The sequence below is a fragment of the Rhinopithecus roxellana genome, chromosome 15 (assembly GCF_007565055.1).
Source record: "Rhinopithecus roxellana isolate Shanxi Qingling chromosome 15, ASM756505v1, whole genome shotgun sequence".
Taxonomy (NCBI): Eukaryota; Metazoa; Chordata; class Mammalia; order Primates; family Cercopithecidae; genus Rhinopithecus; species Rhinopithecus roxellana.
Window position 1 is genome coordinate 66,325,248 of NC_044563.1, and position 26,938 is coordinate 66,352,185.

Sequence of the window (26,938 nt, forward strand, 5' to 3'; positions counted from 1 at the left end):
CTAGTCCACATAGAGGGAAGATACCTATATTCTGGGAGTCAGAGAACGATCCCAGAAGGACTGTTTCATGTAGCCAGGGTCCTGGGAGATCTAAGGCAGAAAAGTTCAATACGAAGGAAGCAAGCTCCAGGTGCATGGCAGACATGGAAAAGACAGGGCTCATTTGAGAGTTCAGAGCAGAGACTGTGAGACTTCTTTCTTTCTCATTTTTCATATATTGAGAATAAAATGCCAATACATGAAATAGCAGTGAGATGGGATTTCATTCTGTCGCCAAGGTGGAGTGCAGTGGCACTGCAATCGTAGCTCACTGGGCTCACCCCTCCTGGGCTCAAGCCTTCCTCCCACCTCAGCCTCCCAGGTAGCTAGGACTACAGGCACACACCCCCATGCTTGGCTAATTTTTTAAATTTTTCGGTTGAGACTGTGTTGCCCAGGCAGGTTCCTCATCTTTCCATTCCTATCCCTGACACTCCCCAGCTACAACCAAAACTCCAGTTAGCTGGGTAAAGTCTGGTGAGTGAAGACTAGCAAAACCCAAATGTAGTTCATGCCATAAAGGAAATCAGGGAGAGGGCTTACAGCTGAATTTCCCTTGATTTTCTCGTCTTTTCACATTCTGAGTTTTTGTTTTTTTGTTTTGTCTTACTCTATTTTATGGAAAAGCATCACTATTGTGATGGGAAAAGTGGGAGAACTCTGAATATATTTGGTGAATTTGAATGAAGCCACTGAATATTGTGCAAGAACAGAATTTTGCAGCTACTTTTGAAAAACTTGTAACTGTGGCCTATTATCTTTGTTCATCATACATGTTTCCAGGTGAAGATGTTTTATACATGTTCAGTTATCTCATATCCCTTCCTGTCAACAAGTTCTTACTTATATCTAAGTATCCAACTGTATCCGTAACCCATTTGGTTTTGTATTAGCTGCAATGAAAATAGGACCACATCTGGTTAGCAGTCTCCTCATCCAAGCTTCCACAGACTAGAATTAAATGAAGAATCTCATACTTCTCTGTTTGAGGCCAATCATGTATCCCTACAAATCATTTTTCCCATCTTTTTAATGACATTTTTGGCCCTCTTCTGAAGTACCTTATAGCTGGTTTCACAGTTTTCCTGAAGCCTCCTTAAGATAGGAAGCTAGAAGTCATGATATCTAAAGAAAGAACCGGTTCTTCCACCAGAGCTTCCAAAGATCTGTCATCAGTGGCCCATGGTCTCATACCTGCAAGCACCCTGTGCATTATAGACATGGGACTAACTCATTTTAGCCTTCAGAGTGTACACGTTGATAATCCCATCAGCATCAGCATATTTACTGTCCAGCAAATGTTTATCGAGAGTTTACTTAGTGCAAATACTGTACTGAACACTACATGCACATGCTATTCAAAAGCCACAGTTACTTTTGTACCAACCTAATATTTAATTCCTGCGAAAGTCCTGCGAAAGAGGTATTAACCCTCATTTTAAAGACGAGGAAACTAAGACTTATAAAGAATGTGGGTTATCTCATCAAAATCACAGGGTTAATAAATATCACAGGCAGAATTTGAACCCAGGTTTTTCTGATTTATAGCTGTGATGAGTGTCTAAATTTCAGGATCAGATCTTTGCCCTGCAATTCAGCAGGATAAAAGCCAACCCAAAAATCTTTGTCTCCAAGTACTGGAGATTATCAGGCAGTTTGTAGAATCCAAACTGCATCTCTGTGTCTACACACTTGCATCTAACATAAGGGCACTGCTGCAGTCCAAAGGCAGCACATGTTACTGTCCCCAGGACACTTGCAGGTTTTAATTTTAAAAAGTGGTGTTTGCATTGCTACATGCTTCAGCTTTATTTGCTTTGGTAAGCCAGTGTGCTGGAAACCTAACATCTCCAGAGCTGCAGCACCTCTCCACTGCACCCCCTGCCTCTCCCACAAGAGGCATGATATGAGGTCCCGTTGTGTTCCGTCTCCATGACTGCTACCTAGAAGGCTACATCTTTGCCCTCCCGGAAACCATAGGTAGCTGAGCCACATGCTTTTGCAGGGTACTTGGGTTCTCTTCCTTTCAGTTCTGTGCTTAAAAGAGCAGGATAATTGGTGTTGGTGCCACAGGTGGTACTGCCACTTCTCTGGTTATTTGAAACACACTGCAGTTTGACCATCAGGGATGCTAAAGTCACCAGATTTGAGTGCATCTCCTCCTTAAAATGTCCTCATTTTCCAGCTTCCAGTATTATTATCCCCAAGCAGGCAAGTTTATTTCCTCTGCTTCCAACTTTGTGTACCCTCCTTGCACCTTTAAAAGACCTATATACATTACTGCCTTGGACGCCATAGACTTCTGTCAAATTATAAGCACATTCTCTATCCTGCAAAGGAAAAAAAAAAAAAATTCGACCTCATAACCCCTCCTTCTAAGCCAAAGTTGGAAGAGCTCTGATCTGAGCCAGGCTTGTAAATCTATCTCCCTTGATTGTTGATGGTGTGGAGAGAAGTGGGAGGGGAGCTGAAGAGAAGTTAGATGCCCAAAAAAGGCATTGTTAAGTCAAAGGGAAGTCTTGCATGCATGTGCGCCTAACCTCTTGTGTCAGCTTCTGTGCTGGGAACATCCAATTATGTAACAAGAAGCACTCCTTATTTGGAATGAGAGACAAAGGGAGGGGAAGGGGGGAGCGGGTGGCAGTCTGAGCCAAGGAGCAAATCCGGCTTGTGCAAACTCTGCTCATGCCCGAAAACAGAAGAAACTTGTAAATATCTCTACGAACATCAGTATCAGATTTAGCAAATTGGGCAAGTCCTCAGAGCTAGACTGGGTTGGAGGGAAAGAGGAGAGATACACTGTGCTCCATTGATGTTAGGGCGTTTGGGGCAGGAAGATCCAGCCAAGGTAAGGGGTAGGATTGGTGTGGAGCCCTGATGGAGAGTGAAGGAATGAGAAGAAGCTGGACCGGCGCCCTGCCTGGACACCCAGAGTAATGCCACAATAAAAATAGGAACCACGCCAGTAGCAGAATGCGTGAATACCACGTCCACGGCGCTGCCCTCCCCATGGCCCCGACGGTGGCATCCGACCTCTGTCAAAAGGGCAGCAGACACATTCCTGGCATCTGCGTCAGGATTTCTCAGTTAAAGAGGGAGTGTGTGTGTGTGTGTGTCTAAGAGACAGAGAGTGTGAGTGTTTGGGGCATGTGGGAATGGAATGGCTTGGCAGAAAGCAGGGGGGGAAGGTTCTGGCAGAGGGGAGTGTAAAGTGTGTAAAGTTAGGAAGTGTACAGAGAGGAAGAAGAAAAGAAAGGATGTGCAGGTTTAAGGGTCCAACAAGCAGGGGACCAAGGAGAAACTTGATGGCAAGCTCTGGACCTTACACCAGACCTTGGAATCACTTTCTTAGAGAAGATGTCGCTCTATAAACCATCTCCTAGAAAAGGTCAGGAGAGTTGTGGCAGAGTCTGGGAGAACTGGAGAGTGCTGTGCTGCAAAGCGCAACGTCCATCTCCCTTAAGGACAGTTGGGAAAGGTTGACCATGAACGCTGTTGCTTCCACTATTCTCTTAGGATGCTCCAGAATCAAGGTGCTTTCTGAGTGGAACTCTGATTCCAGGGCCTCTTTCTTGGTTGGGCGTGTCTGAGTAGCAGGTGGATCACAGTTCTTTGTGACATTGGTTATTTCTTAAGAGAACCTCCAGGTCTGCCACCAAAAGGGCACAAGTAATTGCAATGGGAAAGGAACTGACGTTTATTACAATATTAATACCAGGAAAGCAGCTATGTACTGTTTGTTCAATTCTATGAGATAGACATATAGTTCTACATTTTATAAGTGAAGAAAATTACATTCAGGTAAAATAACGTTCCCAAAATCATAAAAGTCGTTAACAACCACACCTTAAGATTCCACTTAAGTCATCCTAGCCTCAGAGCTCATGTGTTTCCCACTGCTCTGCCCTGCCTCCCCTCCATGCAAGCTTCCCCACAAAGCAGTGTTCAGTAGAACTGGGTTCACCTGAAAGTTCCCTTGCCTTATTCCCATCTCGCCTCTCTTGCTTTCTATCCGGCTGGTCTCAGGGACACATGCATCTGATGGTAGCATATAAATTGTTTTTGTCTGCATATTCTGATTTTATTTTTAAAGTACTTCTGAGCCAGAGATTGTCTGTTAGGTATCTCTATTTACATCCTATTCACAATCAGGAAAAGATTATTAACGTTAAGACTCAGAGTTTCTCAGGAAGCATAGATTACAATTTTTTCCTTTGCTGTGTAACTTTTTCTTCCAGTTCAGCTCTGGTGCCTGGCTATATCTTATACCTAATCTCTTCCTATGCACAGCTTTTCTAGAAATACGCACACTTTTGCAAGACCCCCAAATACAAAATTAACTCAAACTAAGTCTTCAGAATTCTCGGTTATTTTCTGGCTCTCTAATCATTGGCTTGGGCCGTTTTTAGAGGTGCTGAAATTAATTTTTTTCATTGATGACTTTGCTCAGATCGTATTGTGGCTCCTTGGGAAGGAGTCCCAGGCCTCTTCCATTAGGCCATGCCAAAGGGAAGCTCTTGACTGCTGTAGACTGGGCCAGGATGGGCCCTAGCAGTTTCCCCTGTCATATGAGTGGTCTGCCTGTCATATTTCTTGGGTGTCACTTATTCTACACCCATCTTAGGATAAAGACATCATGCCTTTCCTGTCACGTAGTGACAGTCTCTACTAGAATGTATCTTTGAGATTGTAGCAGGTGGATGGCAGCTGACAGCCGTGTGCTTGTGCATTGTGTTTGCATTTCTGTGTGTGTGCTCTTGAAGTCTCATATACTGAAATAGAGGTACAAAATTGCTCATTGTAAAAGTTAACAAAAAACAGAATAGCATGAGGTATTTAAACCTCAGAGCCTTTTTTTCCAAGTCGGGTTCTTGGTGTCTCTTGCCCATCTGTGACTGCACCAGGAGCCTAAGATTTTGACATTTTGATGACAGCTTTAGAATGTATGTCAGCATCCTGAGGGCAGGGACTGTGTCTTGTTTACCATCATATCTTCAACACCCAGCCCCATACGTAGAAGGCACTTAATAAATTTGTGTCAAATAAATGAACACAGAAGATCACACATCGTTCTGCTGGAGACAGTCCCTCTGCTTTTCACTATTAAGAATCTTAAGAGTTCATCAATAGTGCTGGGGGACCAGAAGCAAAATGGAAACTGAATCTTTCGTTCCCTCCACACAGGGCGTACCCAGGTCTTCAATTAATTGGGGAATTCTGATTCCCAGAGCCGTGGTACAGCCTAAGCAAAGAGGTTTGGGGGCCCTTCAGGCCATCTCCCATTCTAATGGCCCTCTCCTTTCCAAAGAGTGCAGCGCCCCTCCCCAACCTGGGCCTCCCAGTATGAAGCCCCACCGAGCCTGCCCTCTCTGGAAGCATCTCCTGCCATTGTGCCTTCTCCACCTCTTCCTTCCACATAGAAAGCAAGAACATGGACTTTGAAGTCAGAACTGAATTCAGATCTTGCTTTGAGGCTGTGTGACTTAGAACACACCACGCACCCACCTTTGCCTGTTACTGTCCAAACGGGAATCATAGCCTAGTGCCTGCAGTTTTGGGGTGTGAGAGAGAATGTAGAGGTAAGTGTTCGGGAGGCTTTATAGAGGAAGGGCATAACAAAGCCAAATCTGGTGAAATAGGTGTCGCTTAGACTGGTTTAGACTAAATAATATTCTCTACACTAAGACATTTTTAAAGCAGGAGGAGGGGCATTATTTCCACTTTCAAATAAAAAGTAATCTGGAATATTTTTAGCCAGCTTCTTTCTGAATGTATGTGGCTTTTGTTGTTTCAAATAGGTGACGAAAAGCCTGCCAAACTCCTGCTGCATGGCATGGGTACGGGAATTCTCCCCCTGGGCACCAGGTGGCGCTGCAGGTTAAACAATACCATTCACTGTCCTTTGCGGAAGACCTGTTTGTTTTGCAGTTACCGGTCCCCTGCCCTGATGTTCATACAGCAGTATTGAAGCCATTCCCTGGCTTGCTGCGTGATTTAGAGGCCACTTATCTGCCTACTCCTTAGTGCCAGTGACTTTTAGATAAGCCCTGTTTCTTGCATCTTTCACCCTTCTTCCTTCTGCTCTAATGCGTCTTCAGCATGCGCTTGCTTCTCTGAGCGGTGTGGATGACCAGAAGTTGCCCCTTTGAGTGGATCCCACCATTAAAACTTCAATGCTGGAGCTGATTCATTCAGAACAGAGTGAGCAGAACAGAGTCTGTGGTGATGAGACCAGCTAGACATCTGAATTGAAAGAATTTTGTCAGTATTCTCTATAAACTACTTGGACCTCTATTCAGGGTCTCTTGTGATCCTAAAATCTTATACATTATGTATTCACTAAGGTGGAGATTGTCAGTGCTGAATAGCCCTGGTATTAGGATCTTATCAACCTGTTACGTATTCAAGGACGTTTCCTATTGCTTTAGGCCATGGATGGAGACTGTTGGACTCTCTCCCATTAATTTGGTTTTGGAGAAGCAACCATATGTTAATGCTTACTTTTGATCTTTACCTCTGTCCTTGCAGGCTTCTCCAAGTGCCCTTTGGAGAAGCAGAGCTATTTGGTACTGGAGCAGGGAGACAGTTGGATTAATTGGTGGGAAATATACTTTAGCTGTAATACAATGCTGGCCCTGAAAGATTTCTCAGGGGGAATTCATCCTTCTTGGGAGGGAGGCTGGTGTGCAAATGCAGCATCAAGATGAGTTTCTCAACACCCACCTCCTCTCTCCCCCAAGTTTCCTTTTTGTTGTTTTTCCAGTTTTATTTATTACTCCTCTGTGTTTTCTACCCATAGTCAGTGCTCCCACAGTTCTTATTCTGTGGAGATTCTGGAGTTACCACTCCGGTGTCCCTACATCCTTCATATCAGGATGGATGGCCTTCTACTTGGAAAGGTTTTACAGTTCAGCCTGTAGCCAGGAAACTGGGAATACTTTTGGGTAGCTCTTCTACACCAAGGTGATGGTGTTAATGACAGTCACTTTTCCTTCTCCTCTATACCCCTCTCAGTGTTTTTTCTCTTTCTTTATCTTGGGCATCTGCTTCTTGTATGTATTCTTTATTCTCCTCAAGGCTGGTCTTTTCCAGCCTCCTCTAGCCATTTTCACAGCATCATTTGAAGTCCTACAATGTCTGCGGATTTAAATAAATCCCTAATAATTTTCTTCCAGATCATAGCTGAGCACACGCTCAATCTGTTATCTGTGATATTTATGGAAATTTGGAGGTCAGCCCCTTCTGCGAGCACATAATTACTTATCACTTCTGCCTCCTCCAGCCCTTCACTTCCCATCCTCCTTCCTTTGGCGGGAGTTCTATGTGCAGAGCAGAACAGGGAGATCTCCCTGTGAGGTAAAGCCCCCAGGAACAATAGGAGCTCTGGTTGTCAAGACGACCACTAAATTACTGCCTTCTTCCCTCTTTTGTGTCTTGCCTTTATTCCTGGTGCTTCAGCACTAAGGGTTTTGGTCCCTCTCCCTGCCCTTTCCCCTCCACGGACTCAATTTTCTTCTGAATGGGTGGCCATTTTAATTACCTTCCCCCTTCCCCACCCCACCTCTCTGCCCTTGCCCTTGCTGCTGAGAAAGGCAGGGTCAGGATAACTACCTGGGGACTGAGAATGAGCCAGGCTTGCTGTTCACACGGGGACAAGGAAAGAAGAGACAGAGACATTTTGGATCCTATAGTCTCTGCAGTGAAAGTTTTATTGTTTAGTATATAGAGGTCTGATTGTCGCAAGGATTCAGAAATAGAGTTTTCATATTATCCAAAACCCCCTGGGGCCTCTTCCCAATTTTCGTAACCACTCAGTACCAAATGCTTTACCGGTTTCAGTATTTACTTCCCTGAGCCTGCCAGGAGTATAAGTTTTACAGTGAGAAAACTGAGGCATGAAATGCAAAACTTACTCCAGATCCGGCTGTCATTAGTTCCCTGGACCTGGTTGAATTTTTAAAGAAGGTCTGAAGGAGTCTTTTTCTCTTTTACATGTGCCAACACACAAGCACTTTAGAAATGCTTTTTATTTTTCTTATTTCATCTTGATGATAACTTTGTGAAAAAGGCAAGGCAAGAATTTGCCCATTTTATAATGAAGGAAGCCAGAGCTCAGAGAGTTCGTTAAACTTTTATGTGGTTAAGCCAGGTTCAAACCTGTCTGTAGCTTTTCAGTGTTATTTTTAAAGTCTGTCAGTCCTGATTTTCTCAGAACTGGATTATAGTATGTCGATAGCAACATAGTATGAGGCCAAAAAAAGGTTGACTTGAAAGACTTTAGAGGCACACTAGCTTTGTGTATAGAAAACTTTCAGATTGACTGGGCACGGTGGCTTATGCCTGTAATCCCAGCACTTTGGGAGGCCAAGGTGGGCGGATCATTTGAGTTCAGGAGCTTGAGACCGACCTGACCAACATGGTGAAACCCCATCTCTACTAAAAATACAAAAAAAATTTGCCGGGCATGGTGGCGCATGCCCTTAGTCCCATCTACTTGGGAGGCTGAGGCAAGAGAATAGCTTGAACCCAGGAGGTAGAGATTTTAGTGAGCCAACATTGTGCCACTGCACTCCAGCCTGGACGACAGAATGAGACTGTCTCAAAAAAAAAAAAAAAAAAAAAAAAAAAAGAAGAAAACTTTCAAACTGACATCTTAAACATGTCACAATACTCAAATATAGAAGAAATGTTTGGAGCTTTCCCTTTACTATCAGTCTTATTTATCCTAAAAATACACAATCCCCAAGTGTCTTTTTCTCCTTCTGCATTTGTTAGAAAGGTAACCTGACCTTTGCTTTCGGTCTTTCCTCCCCCATTCGGCTACCTTCCTCTCTTCTTACTAGTTTCAGATAATGGGTTGGAATCAATTTGATGCTGCTCCATCCATCAGAGGCACTTCCCAAAATACAAGTGTGACTCATAGTCCTCATAAACCCCCTTTGCTTTTGTTTGACTTTCAATCTCTTCTATCCTCTGGGCCTATTTCCCAGGAAAACTGACCAAACATAGGCTACTGGCAGCTGTCTCTCTCCCCCAGGATTCATAGTGTGAGATAAGAAGCATGGCTGACCCACTCCCTTGCCTTCCAGCTCCCTTCCCTTCCAGAGGAACGCATAGCCAGATGTGAATGCCCATTGCATGGATTACTTAGTTCTAGGTCACCTGACTTATTACCTAGCATACCGCTTACAGCATCAGCTCTATATCACTGGTGTATTGGCCCACAGTTTAATTTTATTATTAGCCTAAACAAAAGATTATTAGGAAAGCAAATCTGCCAGATGTGTATATAAACACATATGGAATGCCATATACAAAGGATTTTTATATTGTCCATGATTTTTAAAAATCTATCATTGTCTTCCTCCGTAAGCGTGAATAATTTAAGAGCTCAGTGTTTTTGCTGTTTTAAGTATTGGGATGTATGCTTTCTGCAGAACCTGTTTTGAACAGTGTGCCGTGCTTTAAGACTAGTGTTTGTCCCATATACAGCATGAATTCACTTAGTAACCAATATTGATTGATTGCCTTCTCTGTGGCAGGCACTTTGTTAAGTGATCAAAATACAGAAAAAGACCCAAAACCCCTACCATAGGAAGTTTAGTATCAGTTGGAGGTGCAAACTTATAAATAGGAGTTGCAGTATAAAATCAGGGCTTTGAAAAGAACTCTATATGTGATTCAGAGAAGGGATTTATCGATTATGAGAGGTCCAGGGAAGGCTTACAGTAGATGACATCAGAGATGAGATTTAAAGAATGAGGGGAGTTGCCAGCGGACAGTGAGAGAGAGAGAGACAGCATTCAAGGCAGAGCAGTAAAACAATATAGTGTGTTTGTGGTACTCAAAGAACTTGAGTATAACTGATTAGGAATATATGATATGCAAGAATAATGGCTGATGATAACGGTGAAGAGTTTAATGGGAGTCTGCTCATTCAGAGTCCTGTGAGTCATTCCAAGAACAAAACATTTGTCACTCATTTGATAGGAAATAATTTACAAAACATAAACAGATGATGACATGAGCAAATTTGCAATTGAGAAAAATTAGTTAAATAGTGCTGTGGAGGCATAATTAATTGAAGGGGCCAAAGTTAGACAAATTAGGAAGGGGTTTCATTGATAGAAAAGGTGATGAGGCATTCAACTAAGATCATTGCTATAGAGATGGTAAAGGGGTAATAGATTCATGAGATATTGAGGAGGTAGGATCACCATATTTAGTGACTATTTAAAGTTGAGAAAAAGAGAAATCAAGAATGACTCACACATAATTTTCCACCTTGCAGACTGAGAAGATAACTAAAAAGATGCGGTAATATCTTTCTGAACAGCATATCTGGGTTATGGTTAAAATCCTGTTGCTTACTAAAGTAATAGATTAGTATCTACTCTGATTTATATAAAAATAAATGATGACACCCGAAGAAGCCTATACTGTATCTCTAATAATTTTGAGATTCTTTTTGATAGAAAACTTAAGGCCCGGATTATATTTTCAACTTTTTTTCTATCTGTAAGTTTCTTTAGAAGAAAAAAGAAAACATGGAATGAGTAGCTAACTGTGTACCAAGGCAAGGTTTTTAAATTTTCTGTGCCATGACATGTGATTATTCACATGGTGGACTTCTGACTACAAACAGAATACAACTCAAAAATAGTAGAAAGAATGTCAACAGACCATCAACCCAGTAAAGAGTAAGACACTGACAAAAAAATTCAGATAAAGTTAAAACTGGATATTGTGAAAAACAGCTGACAAAGGAAAGCAGAGATAGATGAGAGGTACTGGAATTCATAGGAGCATAACAGAATGAGATAAAAACTGTTTTACATGCTGTAAGAACAGATTAACGTAAAATTCACATCAGAAGGTGTCGCTGAAAGTTTTGCAACAGGATTGATTCATTCACTAAATATTTGATTGTTTATTTGTGAATGACACTATTAAATGCTAAAGGAGATGTCAAAATGAATTATATAAGATTTCTGACTTCAAAACCTTAATAGTCTTTTTTGGGGGGTTGGGGGGCATTTACAAGAAGCTCAGCCAATGCTTTGAGTAAATGAATGAACAAATTAAACGCGTATTTCCAATGAGGAAGAAAAAGAGTCAGCATCAAATGAAACCAGGGTAGTTAAACTGCGATCAGATTCTAGGTGAACATATTTAAAAAATAGAAAGAGGGACATATACTGAACAGTGCAAAAATAGTAGTAATAGAACTGACAAGAACAGGGTCTAGTAAGCTTCAACTCAGAAGGAGCTGAGGTTGTACATAAATATTAAGGGAAAAGACAGGTGAAGAACACATACACATGTCGCATGTTACTAACAAGAAAAAATATATATAGGTAATTGTTTGGGACAGATGCTGTAGTATTAACTGATTACGTGGTAAAAGCATTTATTCATTCACTCAGCAATGAATGAATGGGTCTGTTATTTGCTAGGCTGTTTTCTATTTTCTTTGTCAAGGAAAAGGCCCAGCAAGAAGAATTGAACAGACGTGATTAAAGTAGAATTGATGACCAAAATAGAAATGAAAATAACAGAGCGTGTAACCTATTTTAAAGTTTGTACATTTAAACCTGTACTTGGCCTGAATGAATTATATCCCATGAAACTTAACAAATTTATATGTAACATTAAAGACCTAAGGTCATTAAGAAACATTGCCATTTGTCCATATGGGTTAGAGATGCACAGATATCTTGCCTTTTTAAAAAAATGGTTACAGGTTCTTGACCCCAACATTCATCTCTGGAAATTTCTGAAGCAGATGATGAAGTAGATGTTTGTGAGCATTTGGAAAGGGAAATGGGGAACCCTAGAAACCATTATGGTTCAGTAGAAATGTGCCCTGCCTGATTAGTGTGCAGTTGTAGTTACATTGTATGTGGATTTCAACAAGCTTTTGCCATAATACCCATATGGACAGAATGGAGTATGCTGCCTGCACTATAGTACTTTTAAGTAATTTGTGGCTAGTTGAGTGTCGTTAGCCCAAGAGTATTAAATAATATCATAAACTGATGCCATCCTAGAGGGAAATTTCTAGTGATAGAGCACTGCTCTTCATCTTACCCTGATCAATTTTTTTGTCAGAAAATTTGCAAGTAATTCTAATCTTAGAGGAGTAGTTAATACTCTAGATGACAAAAATAAAGATTCAAAAACATTTAGAAAACTTAGAATGATAATCTAAAGCCAACAAGATGGAATTTGGTAGAAATGAATATTGTAAACTATAATTTAGATTTTTTTTTTAATTTCACAAATACAGAAGGGCAAGACTATACTTAACAGTTTTTTTTAATGTTCATATGTGGACTTTGAATTTTAGTTGACTGAAAACTCAATATGAGTCAGTGCTTTTGACGTGAGTGCCAAAAAGCTAACACAATCTTCGGCTATATAAGAAGTATAGCGTCTAAATCAAGGAAGGCATCAATCCCCTGTATTCTTTGCTGGTCAGGTCACATCTCAGAGCTGTTTGGTTCTGGGCACGTCATTTTAAAAGAAAAACAAAGCAGCATACCAGAGGATGGAGCCAGGATAAGCAGTGGTTCATTTCTCTCCTTCGTTCATCAGACATTTATTGAGTGTCTTTGAGGTTGGCAAAATCAAGGATGTGTAGGTGGTAGAAGGGAGGTAGGGGAGAAATAATAGCTGAATTTAAAAATGCAAAATGTTGTCTTTTGGAAGAGATTTAACCTAGTATCTGGTAACTCCAGAGAGTAGAACTAGGACCAATGACTGGAATTTATTAACACAAGGAGGCAGATTTGGGTTGGCAAGGTTTAAGAAGCATCTTCAACGAATTTAGATTATGCTTTGAAGGAATTAAGCCACTTACTTCCCTGAGGTCACATGGCTAATTGGGTAGCAGAACTAAGATAAAAGCCCAAGTTTCTGAATTCACAGGACCCAACCCTTGTCTATGCCATTATATTACAGAGGAGGTTTCTGCTTTGGGAGGAGACTGGATAAAATAACCTCTAAGTTTCCTTCCAACTCTCAAGTTGTATGTTCGTATAAGCCACTTGATGTAAAATACTTCCTTTTGGTGCCCAGTATTTCCATAGTTGGAACTGGTGAGATTGGAAAAGCCACTAAGGTTGAACAGATGATTTTTTGAAATTCCTTCCTTAAGAATCCTTCCATTTTTAATACGTATTAATTTCATATCTGTGATGTGTACTTTACTAATCAAAAATAACTGTGGCTAGATATAAATGTATGAAACTCAGATTCTTATATTGTGGTATTTAGGAGAGTGTCGTCTTCCCTTGAAGTACACGATTCGAAGGTGTGGATCCATGATTGAAAACATGAAAGCGAAAATCAGGGAAGAAACTGTGCAAACTCTGAGCCATTTTAGATTTCACAGTAGTCATTGGGAGAAAGACATAGTTTCTTGCCCTCGGGGTTCATTTCGTCCTCATTCTTCCCCAGCACCGGGCAGGAAAGGATGGTGACCTGGATACACAGTCAGAGGGCAGCAGTGTTGAACTTTCTCAGACGCAGCTGAGTAACTTGGGTCTGGATAGTTACAGGACAGAAGCCTAGAGCTGAGAGCTGACAGGGGGAACTGTCTGTAAACACAAGAAGGGGCCATGGCAGGAAGACAGAGGCCTGGGAATGGCATCAGAGAGAAAAGAAGTGTAACTTTTATCAGGTGTGAAATTGGCAAAAACAGTTTGTTTAATGGAGAATGTCCCGAATCTACACCATCACCTCCAAGACCTCCCTTCTCTCCCACCCTATAGATTGCTGCTACTGATTGGATGAGCCAATACTCATACTTCTGTGCTAGGACTGGCAGTACAGAACACAGTGTTCGTGGTTGAGGCCCCTGCAAACATTTTACTGGGTGCTTGGTGGGTGGAGATGGGGAGCGTTTCCAGGAAGCTAAAAATATGGCTTGGGCTTCTCCTCCTTTCTCTCGGAACTCCTAATTCTTGACTCTATATGAGTGTTTTTCAAACTTTTTTAAAAACTTCAACCTACAGTAAAAAATGCATTGTACATTGCAGCCCACTATGAGCATACACATAGGCACAGGCACATACACACATATGCATGCACGCATATCTGATGTATACGTATATAGGTACATACATACGAAAAACGTGTCTGCAAACGTGAGATGCATCTTTATGGTATCACAAACAGCAAAACAGATTGTATGACCTCTAATGATGTCCAGCCCACAGTTCGAAAAACATTGCACTACAGCCATCGGGTTTTAAATGGCTATGAAAGTAGCCTGATACAATTGTATCCAAAAGTCCTTAAGTCTAAGGCAGGATTCTCAACTGGAGCAACTTTGTCCTCAGGGAACATGGGGCAATGTTTGGAGACACGTTTGGTTGGCACAACTAGCATCTAGTTTGAGGGGAGGAGGAGCAGGGATATTGTGGAATGTTGTATAATGCACAGGAAAGCCCCTATGACAAAGATTTTGCAGTCCGAAATACCAGTAGTACCAAGATTGAAAACCCTGCTCTAAGGGTAATAAAATCAGTCAATAATTCTAATTTATCGAAGATGTATTGAGGATGACAGAAGCTTTAACTTGATCTTCCTTTTCTGTCTCTTTTCCTTTGAACTATATTTGGTATCTTAAGATAAGGTTGGAGCATAATTGCCCTTGGATTGTCTATAGAGGTACAGCCAATAGATAAATAGGCTGGAAGGAATGGACCTGTTATTTTTCTTGTATTTAGACTGCACCAGGCGTTTTCATTTAGAATATTGTTGTGGATCTTATGAATATTTTCTGTTTCATGATTTTAGTATCTTCTTCCCTTTCTCCTCTTCATTAAGCCGTCCTGATTCAAGACCCTTTCTCACTCAACCATAGCTGCTGTCTTAGAAAAGAAGTGAAGGGGATTTAGCTAATTGGATTAGACATGGTCTCTAAAGCCTTCTCCTCTTACTCATGAGATTTGATTCTGCTGTTTTGATGGGAAATGATCTGCTAACCTTGAAGTGCCATCTTAAGCCCTAGTATTAAACTGTCTCCTTTTTAGTCATTGCTTCATTCCTGTATCTGTGGCTATTTCAGACCAGGTTCCCTTGAACATGGAGTAGATGTGCAATCCCAGCGTACTGATAAGCCCTGATCTCCACATCCTCTCTTCTCCCCTGTCTGGCATAAGTGAAGCTTTTGAGTGTCTTGGGGTCAAAATGGTGTTGTATGGTGGGTTTTTTTTTTTTTGCCATTTTATTGGCTATTTCTAGGTCCCCTGGTAAGGCTCTGAATCATTGAGAGATGGCTTAACACAAGAGACCTGGTTTGGGTTCTTTTTTCTTCTCTTCTTTGGGCTGAAGGCAGGATAATAGACAGAGATATCTCTAAATCAAGTATCAGACCTGGAATAGTAGTGGAAAATAAAACCAGTGCTATCTGAGGCTATTCCCTACCATATTTATTTTAGCGTATTTACTTCATGCATCTCGTATTACATAAACAATAGCATTTGTATTTAGTAAATGATTTATTATAAGTAGTTTCTTTTTCTTTCTTTCTTTTTTTTTTTTTTTTTTTTTTTTTTTTTTTTTTTTTTTTTTTTTGAGATGGAATCTCCCTCTGTCGCCCAGGCTGGAGTGCAGTGGCGCAATCTTGGTTCACTGCAACTTCTGCCTCTGGGTTCAAGGGATTCTCCTGCCTTAGCCTCCCTGAGTAGCTGGAACTATAGGCGTGTGCCACCATCCCCAGCTAATTTTTTTTGTATTTTTAATAGAGACGAGGCTTCACCATGTTTGCCAGGCTGGTCTCAAACTCTTGACCTCAGGTTATCTGCCCGCCTCAGCCTTCCAAAGTGCTGGGATTACAGGCGTGAGCCACCATGCCCGGCCTATTATAAGTAATTTCTAATGAATAGTAAGAGGAACGTGTGTGTGTTTTGACCTTGAAGCTTTAGATTTCTGTCAGCCTAATAGTAAGTGGTACCAGCAAATTCCAGAAACTGATGCTGGAAACGCTCATATGATGTATTAGATTTCAGACACATAAATTCCATCCTTTCCACTTAAAGAGAGCTCTATAGGGATACAAATCTCTTTTTAACCTTCCCACTCCTATGATAAGAATAGAAAGATGCAGTGTAGAATAGCGAGATGAAGAGAGTTAATGGAGAGGTGTTGCGACGTCTGTCCCTTTTAACGATCCTACACCTAATCTCTTTGTCTTCCATGTTTTAGCCAAATACAGCAAGCATGATTAGGGGAGTTAATAAAGCTAGATAATGAAATGATGGTGTGTATGGAGTTTTACCTTAGAGAAGGATGACAGAACCAAAGGAAGGGAAGGTGGGGATGGAAGGGAGAGGAGAGATCTTTGGATGAAGAGATCTCCACCTTCTTCATTGCTCTCAAAAACTTGTGGCAGTTGGTTCCATCCAGGTGTTGGGCAAGACAGAGTATACCAAATCCCTGAATATGGCCGTTTACAACTTGAGAAAGGCATTGTGGGTGATAATAAAGTATGTCTTAGAAATTGAATTACAGCTTAAAAAATGTCGAGATTGTATTATGTGAGGACAGTGGCAGTAGTGGTGGTGATGTTTTTGGTTTGGGCTTTATCATGTTTTCCTTCCAGATTGGCATGCTCATCATTTTTAACGAGACACTGTTGCTCAGAACTTCTGCGAACAAGAAAGATGTGTTGCACTTGGTCTTCCACACAGGCTGCCTGGGGCTAGGAAATAAGACCGTGCTGAGCCCAAAGGCCTAGGATAAAGCTTCTGTTTGCCAACAGGGGAAAGGGTGGGCAGAACGTAAGCAAGAGGAGAATCCAGGAAAGAGAGCAAATGTTTAAATTGTGTGTGGTGCAAGTGTGTGGTTTGTGTCTTGTATCTTCAGAGTATGGAGAAGAATAAGGAAAGCTGGCACTCCGCAGCTCCCAGGGACTAGAAGCCACTTTCTAAACTCTGTCCCTCTTTGTAGGCCTGGAGGGAGTTTATTTCTGCCAGTTTATAGAAGTCCTGTTTCTTATATTCCTGGGCCTGACTTTTTCCAGGGCCTCCTGTTGGCCAGTTCTGTGCCTTGTGTGTACAGTGCTTGACAGTGTATTTGTCTCGTCAGCAGTTGATACTTACTCAGAGGTGGCAGTCCTTTTCGTCAGTGAGTTGTGCTTATTAGCTCCCACAAATTTATTTGACTCATAGACTCATCCTTATCATCAGGTGCTTATTTTTACTTTTTCATACTTTTATGTGTCTCCCCAACATTTTCATTTAGAGTTTGAAAAACTGTCTTATAGAATCATTGTAAGTTTATAAATTTATATTTTGCCACATGATAAAATTCATTTTGCACCCAACACACCTACATGAGACACTTAATCACCATACAAGAGAAAAAGGAGGATATCCTTGTTATAATGTCATGTGAGGTCCTGTCCTATCAGATAAATTAATGTTCATTCAGAAGAATCTAACTCTTGCTTTGTAAGACATGCCCAGAAGATGGCTGAGGTACCCAGGTTTGCTGGTGTGTAACATGTTCAGTCTAGGAAGGATCGTGTGGCTGAAGATTTTAGTTTGCAAGACTTTGCCCCTCTCCCTCAAGACACTTAGATGAGACCCTAAGACACATCATTCTCCTCAGCAAAAGTTGCAGAAGTATACATGGCTTGAGGTGAAGAAGGGAGACCTTGGGTCACTTAATCCCCTGCAGAGAAGCCGATCAGGTCATTGCAGCCACCTCCCTCTAGTGACCCTCTTATATAAGCAGGAACAGGAATTCTTGCTACTGGATCCCTTTCATCAGGCATCTTAGGCTCGCTGAATGAAAAGCCCTATAAAAAGGAGATGTGGCCCTAATAATAACAAATACGATCGTGATGGCTATTTTGGACAAGAACAGCTTTGTGCCACTCTTGATCTCCATCGATGGCTGCCATTCTTGCCCTGCTATTACCTTACACACTTCCTATTCTTAGAATCAGTTGTGAGCCTTGGGCTTGGGGGATTGCAGCCCCCATGGCTGGAATGCCCAGCTTGAGTGGAATGCAGACTGTCTGGCAGAGTGGAGGTTAAATAAAGTTTGCCTTGGCAGCCCCCTCTGCTCTTGGATGAGTGACAAGTGACTCGAGTATAGGAGTGAGGAGCGATGGCATGAGCTGCCATGTGGTGCAGGATCAAACGAGTCTTCCGCGCATGAATAGAAGTGGTTGATTGTCCATCCATGACCAACACAGCTATGTCCGTCTTAAATGAGGTGGGTGAAGGGGAGGCCTCAACAGCCTGGAACCTCAGCTTCTGACCATATCACTTTGAAAAAAATGCAGGAACAGATAAAGAATAATGTTGAACCACTTTCTAAGTTTCCAGCTGAACTCCAGATTTGGTGTATCTTCCCCCTCAGAGTAATTGACTCATTTTTGAAAGTAAGACAAAGGGAAAATTTTTCATTGAAATAAGAACAGTTAGTCAACCGTTTCTTAAGCACCAAGCCCTGTGGGAAATTTTTTTTTAAGTACAAGACACAGAACTCTTACAGCTTATAATTTAGTTGAAGAAGTAAAGCTATAAACACCTTTAAAAAGCAATTGTTCCAGAACTACCTGCCAAAGGAGGTCTATGGAGAAGGAGAGCACTTCCAGCTGTGGTGGTCAAGGATTTCATGGAGGAGGTGGGGTTGAAACAGGTCTTGCCAGAAGCAGACTTGAGACTTATTCTTCAGGCAAGGCGAGAAGAGGCCCTTGTTAGTGAGAGAACTGTTACGAACAAAGGGCAGATGTAGGAAATCCCCAAGACAGTCATGAGGACTTGAAGTCCAGGGGATATGGCTGGGGAGGGTAGAGAGCAGAATTTGTATAAAGATCGCCAGACCCTCAGCTCTGAAGGCTGTGTGTAATGTTACCAAGAAGGTTATGATGCTTCCCATCAGGGGAGAGCTGGGCAGGTGCAGGTGCAGCCTTGCCCAGAGACCACGGCCCTTTTAGTGTTCTCTTCCGTAAAACCGCTTGTACAGTAGGTGGCACATAGTGAACACTGAGTAAATAACACGATTCTTATTGTTACTCATCTTCAAATTCTGTTATCCCAGGTTGTTGAATTGGCTTGGTTTCCATTGCAAGAATCAGTGCTGACTTTCTCCTGTTCTGATAGCTTATGTAATTGATGGTATCTTTGTCTGTTTGGGCTGCTATAACAAAATACCATAAACTGAATGGCTTATAAACAGCAGAAGTTTATTTCTCACAGTTCTAAAGGCTGGGAGGTTCAAGATCAAGGTACCAGCAGAATTCGTGTCTGCTGAGGGCCCTTTTCCTGGTTCATAGAGAGCTGTCTTCTCCCTGTGTCTTCATATGGCAAAAGGGGTGAGAAGTCTCCTCAGGTTTCTTATTATAAGGGCATTTACCTTTGCCCCCATGACCTGACCACCTCCCCAAAGGCCCCCCCTCCTCCTACCATCACCTTGAGGTTTGGGACTTTGACATTCAGATCTGCAGGGACGTAAACAGTCAGTCCTGCAGGGACGTAAACAGTCAGTCCTGCAGGGGCATAAACAGTCAGTCCGCTGTCTTGCTAGTTCCTTTCCTTCAGTTTGATCTAAGCTTTCGTCTCTCTTCCACCACAGGTGGCTAGAGGTGCAGGTAGCTCATTTAACAAGTCCACAGCACTGGGTGCAGTACCTCAGGCTTCTTCAGGAGTCCATCTGGCCTGGTGGAGTTTTGCCTAAGTTTCCACGGCCTGTAAGGACCCAGGAGCAGAAACTGGCTGCTGAGAAACAGGCTTTGCAGAGCCTCATGGGAGTCCTCCCAGGTAACTGGACCAATGAGATCAATTGTACCAGTCACAGTTCCCTTCCATTCTGCTTTGCCACCATTACCCTTTCACCTTTTCCTGTTTGTAAAAGGGCCCTGCATGTGGCTAGATTCAAAACTCTGTTGACCCATCATTTCTCAGGCTAATAGGAAAATGAACAGGGCTGCAATTCTTTTATCCCTTGCTCAGCTGATGCCAAGGGAATGGAAAAGAACTCTATGGCTGCACCCTAAATACTAGGTGACAATCCTGCAGATATTTAGGTTAATAACTTTCTCTCTACCTACAGGCAGGTCTGGGGAAGCCTGCCTGCGGGGACAGGTCTCAGAGCCATTTCCAGGAGGTGAAGACTTCAGATTCTCTGACAATTCATAGCATTTTGGGACCAAGGAAGAAAATCACATGTCCCACAGAAGCTCCAACTTAATAAACTGCAGCCATTGAGTATGGTACATGGCCTTTAGCAATAAGTAAAAACAAAATCTGAGGTTGTTTTTCCTTGCATTGTATTTTTAGAGGGCCAGGAAGGCAGCTTGTTGCCTATGACTGTGATAACCAGGAAACAGTTGTGAACTTAGCTCTGGACAATCAGTTGTATTTACCCGTATCATTATAACTCTGTGTCTGCCAACCTAAACTGTTACATTGGAAGGAGTACCTGCATTTGAGTGACAGGTTACAAAATAATTTTTGAAGCCCATTCTTGTGTAGACACCTAACTTAAGAAACATTTTTTTCTCAGGTTTTTCCTGTTTTGTGAGGATTTTAGTTTGGCTGTGTGGTTTAGAGGTATGCCCGAAATACCGAACCTATGTAAAAACGGCAGAGATCCTGGGGAGAGACTGTCCTTAGAATCTAAAACTTCAGTGGTCACACACACATTCCCTCTGTTTTTTCCTCCTCAGATCTCGTAGTAGAAATTCTTGGGGTGAACAAATGCCGGGTGAGCTGGGGTCTAGTCTTGGAGTCACTACAACAACCGCTCATCAACAGGTAAGTGGAAGAATGTTATTCCAACCTCAGCGTAGTTAAAGCTGTCTCTGGTCTTAGAGGCATCCAAGGTTTCTGAGTGAAAAGCCCACATTCCAAAGAACAGGATTGATGTCTTGACTTGGTCTGGGCACTGACTACAGAGTTTGATGTCCAGATCCACACACTCAGTAAAACCCACACCATCAGGCTTCAGAGCAGATCTTCATGTGCTAGGAAGTCAGTCTTGGACAAACCACCATTTGTGTTTGGAAGAACTCTACACAGGCCCCCACATGAGCTGCTGAAAATGACCTCTTATCCTCCAGGCTTGTTCAGCATACTTGCTCAGTGCTCTTTCCAACATCTGCCAGTCCCTGTGAATGCTCCAAGAGCGTACCCTGGCCCGTGTATCATAGACCATGTAACGATGTTCACCATAAGCCCCTGGCCTCATAGCAAAGCTGTGATTCATGTCAGGACCAGGAGTTGTCTTTGCTTCATATCAAGTAGACAAGATAGTAAGGTTGGAATTTCATAAAGGGACCAGAAATGCTGGGTGAGGAGTCCTAGAATAATCCAGAAGAGGTAGATTCCATCCCCTGGGCTGTTACTCTTCTAGAAGTATTGAGTAATCTTACACTCAAACCCTACCCCAGAGTAGACTGTGTTTGTTAACTTCCTCAAGGATCCTGGCTTTGCCTCACTGCCTGTAAGGCAGCCTATAAATTTAAGGTAATTAATTATGAGAAAGAGCAGTAGTCAGGAGCTCTGAAAGTGTCTAGTAACCTGACATCTCAAGGATTTGTTAGCACAGTTCCTCAGCGCAGTGCTAATGTAACTACGTAAAGAGAAATGGAATTTTATAAAACTTGATGTTATGTAAAACTAGTCTTATATACAACTGTTCTTACCTTTATTAGGGCCAGAGGCTTTATTAGTTCAAAAAACATTAATTTCTTAGCAGAAGTTTCATCAAGCTATTGAAGTTTAGCATATCGGTGATGGAGGAGGAGAAAATAAATGTCATAAACAGGATCTTGTGTTTCCTGACTGAGCCAAACCCCAAGTTTTTTGCCCATTTGTTTCAGGCATTTGATTTACTGTCTTGGGGACATCATCCTGGAATTCTTGGATCTCAGTGCCTCTGTTGAGAAGTCTGCTGCTACCACCTCTGCCTCAGATACCCCAGGCAACTCTAAGAGGATGGGTGTCTCCTCTTAGCTGGTTATTCACGCTTTCTTCCAAGTTCAGGGAAGTAGTTACTCGGCCACCAAAGACCATTCAGGAAGCCTGTGCCCTCTTGAAATAGGCTACAGCTAAGAAGGCCTAGGTTCTCAGTGGCTCACTTCCCTCCCACTTCTGCTCCATTTGTAGCAGGTGACAGGGGTATGTGTGTCCCAGTTGCATGCACATTTATTTCCATGTTTCTTTTGGAACACTGGGATTGTTGCTGGTGAGTAGATCCTGTTTCCTTTGGGAAAAGAAGCTGTGAGGTAGAGGAATGAGCCCCTTTTGCTTCTCCTTTTGCCATCCTCCCTGAGATTGTTTGCCAGAATCCTGGCCCTGTGCACACATGTGCTTAATCCACCAGCACACAAGCTCTGGATAGAACAGGAAAAAAACTGTGGCCAGATTTCCTTGGAGGAGAAAACAACCTTCTGAGCTCTCTGTTCCTAACCGGAAACTAAAAATTCATTCAGGGCCATTCTCACAAACCAGACTCCTGGGTCTAATCTAGTTTCCCAACAGTTCCAGAAGAAGAAGGAGGGAAGAAAATTTTTCAAGGAACCTCTTGCTCATGTGTTGCTGTTTCCCAACACATCAGCCTTGTGGAAGATGTCATGAGGTTGCTTCCCCGGGAGGCTACACTTTTCCTTTCCAGAAGACTCAAAACTGACTGCCAAAGCTTCTGGTAAATCCACCCCACCCTTTACACCCTTTCCTGAAAGGCATTTGTACCACACATTTTATTTATTGGCTTTTCTCCCAACCCTCTGCCCTAGAGCAATTGAGTTTTTGAATTGATGACCCTCTCTATATCTTCAGCAAAATTGCATGACAAGCTGCATATCCAGCCTCAGTTTTTCCAAGGAGAAGGTAAAGTACTTGCCTCCTGTCTTAAGAATGCACAGAGAGTAGGACTAGCAAGCCTGGGGGATGAAACCTCCCTTTGTAAGTCTTTGACAGAGAACTTTTATTATTCTGAACAGATAAGATTAGCAAACTTACAGGGAATAGCTTCTTATTTCCCATTCCTTATGGTTATAATTAGTCTTTTAACAACACCAGCATGAAGGCAAAGGTGTTTTATCAGACTGCAACATCTCTTAGCAAGGCAAAGCAATTGGGAATTGCTGGAGAAGGATAAATGGTGATGGAAAAGGATACAGACAGTCACAGGGAAGTGCTGTATATTAAACACATGTGAATAGCTGGCAAAAAGGTGTCAAGGATGTCACTGCGAGCCCTTTGGCTTCACACTTGCCTGTTAGCGCCTTGCTTTCGCCGAATTACCAGAGCCTGCCGCTTGAAGGAAGGTCTTGGAGTTAGACTGATGAGAAGGCAATGGGGTGTCAAAAACAAGTGTCAAAGTTCTCTTAGATTCTGAAGTAGGTGATGAGCACACAAAGTGGTTTGTGAGAGAAAGTTGTAAAATCTTTTTACTTTTTTGCCCCTCTGGAGGCTTTTAACCCTAAATTGTGTCTGATTTATTTGGGAGGCTTAGGTGTGCAATTCTTGCCCAAAGGCAAGGAGATGAATGAGATGTCTCATGGCTCCTTCTAGCCTTAAAAGTTGACCATTACAGTGACTTTATGGCTCCAAAGTTCTTGAAGCATCTCCAGCCCTAGACTTTGACAGGAAAAGGTTGCTCACCATCTCTACTTTCTGTGAGTACCTACAGGAGTCCAGCCAATGTATTAGAGCTGATCATTCAGCTGCTTCAGTGAGGGTTAAGATCCTATTCTCGATGGGCATAGGGGGGCAGCCCTGTTTTATGCCACTTTTCTCTCCCCATACCTTCCCTTCATGTGTACTTAGCCACCTGTGTTGCTTTGAATCTGCTGCCAGTTCTGGCTGAAATGTGGCACAAAATCAGTACATCAGACACACCATGAAATCCCTGTGGCTGTAAATTCTAAGGAATCTTTTGACACTTCCAGCCCAAAGAACTTATTTTTATTTCATATTGCATAAGAGTCCCCACCTCTACTCCATGTACCCCAAAAAGATAAGCTGTCCTCAGATCCTCCTTCTACCCAGGAGGGAAATAATGGATATTGCCAAGGGAACAATCACAACTTTGAAAATTACCTGCCAATTTTGGGTAGCAGGTTCAGACAACAAGAGAGTAACAACTGGTAGAGAGCCACAGGTATCTGGAAAAGATACTCCCAGCTGACAGGGTGATAAAAGGCAGGGAAGAATTGGGCCTGTGCTAATCCAGGAAGGTTTTTTTGTTTGCTTGTTTTTGTATTTACTCGTGACTAAATTTTATTCATTTAAGTCAGAATTTTGATATTTGAAATAAGACTACTTTCCCTTTTCTTAATATCTATAAAAAAGACGAGACAGGGATGCTGTGTTCTTTCTGTCCAATTCTAAATGTGATCTTTGCCATTGATTATTTGAATTCAAGAAAGCTGTACTTTGTCATCACATATAACTCACAGTTCCATTTTCACATTTTTGGATTAGACTTAATAAAACCTAAATGGAAAATAAATTCCTAAACCTGAGCCTAGGAGCATGTATAAATTTTAAAAACAATACAAGCTACTCCAATTTCCATTTTGGAAATTTCCAGTTTACAAGGTGATTTTCTTATTGTTGTAAAGAAACACATAATGTGAGATCTACCCTCTTAAATTAAGTGTATAGAACATTATTTATTTTGAGATAGTACATTATTAACTAGAAGCAGCACACTATTTTGTAGCAGACTGCTTCCGGTTTTTCATCTTGCATAACTAAAGTTTATACCCATTGAACAGCATCCCCTCATTTCCCTTCCCACTAGCTTCTGGCAGTCACTATTCTACTTTCTGCTTCTGTGAGTTTGACGACTTTGAACGCCTCATATAAGTGGAATCATGCAGTGTTTGTCCTTCTTTGACTGACTTATTTCACTTAGCATAATGTCCTCCAGGTTCATCTGTGTTATAGCATGTGACAGAATTTTGTTTTTAAGGCTGAAAACATTCCATTGTATGGCTATGCCACATTTTCTTTGTTCATTCATTGAGGGACATTTGGGTTGGCTCCATGCCTTGGTTATTAAGAATAATGCTGCAGTGAACATGGGAGTATTAATATTTCTTTGAGGCCCTGCTTTTAATTATTTTACATAAATACCCAGAAGTAGGATTGCTGGATCATATATCATTCTGTTTTTAATTTTTTGAAGACTTTCATACTGTTTTCCATATTGACTAGACCATTTTACATTCCCACTAACAATGTACAAGGGTTCCAATTTCTCCACATCCTCTCCAACGCTTGTAATGTTTTGTTTTTTCATAATGACATCTTAAAAGGTATTAGGTGATATTAATATCTCGTGGTTTTGATTTACGTAGCCTAGAACATTTTTGAGTCTTCCTGTGTCCTACCCAGGTTATTCATTTCCAGCTACTGCTCTTCCTTTGCTCTTAGCACCCAACACCAATTGTTAGGTCCTGGATGAAGTAAAAATATGTGTAACTATGATCCCTGGCTATATGAATCAGGATGCTCTGGACAGGAATTAAATTATGAGGAAAATTTATTTTCTTTCATAACATTAGTATGTGAGTAGGTAAGCCCAGGAGTTTGGTGATTCAGCAACTCTGAGACTTCTTAAGGGGCCTGAATTCTTTCCATCTTTCTTCCTTGCCATTAATTAGGTCAGCTGTGTCCTCAGACTGCCTGCCTTCCTGGTGCTGTAGTTTCAGGCATCACTCCCAGAGATAACATTCATAAAAGAACAGGAGCATCTCTTCTGTGTTTTCTTCTAAGGAATAAAGGAACCATTTCCCAGAAGTCCTTCAAGAGTCCTCTTCTAGGCCGGGCACAGTGGCTCACACCTACAATCTCAACACTTTGGGAGGCCAAGGTAGGGGGATTGTTTGAGGGCAGGAGTTGAAGACCAGCCTGGAACATAGCAAGACCCTGTCTCTACAAAAAATATAAAAAATGAGTGGGGCATGGTGGCTCTCGCCTGTGGTTCCATCTACTAGGGAGGCTGAGGCAGGAGGATCACTTGAGCCCAGGAATTTGAGGCTGCAGTGAGCCATGATCACACCACTGCATTCTCGCCTAAGTGACAGAGTGAGACCCCAAATCAAAGGAAAAAAAAAAAAAAAAAACTCTTATGACTCATTGGCTAGAACTACCCACCTCATGCCAATCCACTGACACTGTGAATGGCATTGTGATTGACTTTCAATAGTATTTGCCCCCAGAGATGAGGTCATCTTCCGTGAAGGTCAGATATCTACAGAAATAATTGATGTTAGCAAGAAAGAAGCAGAGAATGGGTGTTGATAGACAGTGTCTGCTCTAGGGATGGGTCATTCTGCCAACATTAAGCAAATCCCCTGTCTACTCTCAAAATGCCTGGTACCAGCTAATAGTTAACATTTTCTGAGAGCGTTACTTAGAGTCTTTACATATGTTTACTTATTTAACCCACAAATCAACCTTTAAAGGTAGGTTCTGTTGTAGTGGGTTGATGCAAAAGTCATTGCAGTTTTGCCATTTTAATGCAATTACTTTTGCACCAGTCTAATATATCCCCATTTTATCAATGGGGAACATGAGGCACAGAGTGGTTATGTCTTACCCACAGTCATTTGCAAGGGAGTGATAGAGCCTAGATACAAATCATGTCAGTCTGCCTCTGAGCCTACATGTATAGCCACTATACTAAACTGCCGTTCTACCTTACAAAGCAGAACAAGACCAGGTTCTCACTTTCAAGGAGTCTGCAGTCTAGTATAGGAGCCAGCAAACTTTCTCTGTAAAGGTCTGGAGACTAAATGTTAGGTTTTGCAGCAGTATGGTCTCTGTTGTAGCTACTCAGCTTTTCCATTGTAGTATAAAAACAGTCGTAGACAATTCATAAACAAGTGTGGCTGTGTTCCAGTAAAACTTGATTTACA

The 26,938-nt window shown here is 41.9% G+C and overlaps 1 protein-coding gene across 12 annotated transcripts in view; it reads left to right on the forward strand.

Annotated features, from left to right (window-relative positions):
* Nucleotides 1–26,938, forward strand: part of SNX19 (sorting nexin 19) — a 114,127-nt gene that overhangs the window by 15,948 nt on the left and 71,241 nt on the right. For 4 of the 12 annotated variants that reach the window (XR_004053511.1, XR_004053512.1, XR_004053509.1 and 1 more), the window contains exons 9-12: nt 19,639–19,823; nt 20,732–20,819; nt 21,887–22,895; nt 25,682–25,890. Coding sequence is in view for 3 of the 12 variants with exons in the window: in XM_010370849.2 (XP_010369151.1) it covers nt 19,639–19,823; nt 20,732–20,819; nt 21,887–22,019 (406 nt within the window). In the remaining 9 variants the exon portion in view is untranslated. Of the gene's footprint in view, nt 1–19,638; nt 19,824–20,731; nt 20,820–21,886; nt 24,541–25,681; nt 25,891–26,938 lie in introns of those variants that run through there. The other 8 variants (XM_010370849.2, XM_030917412.1, XR_748787.2 and 5 more) reach the window with 7 other exon arrangements.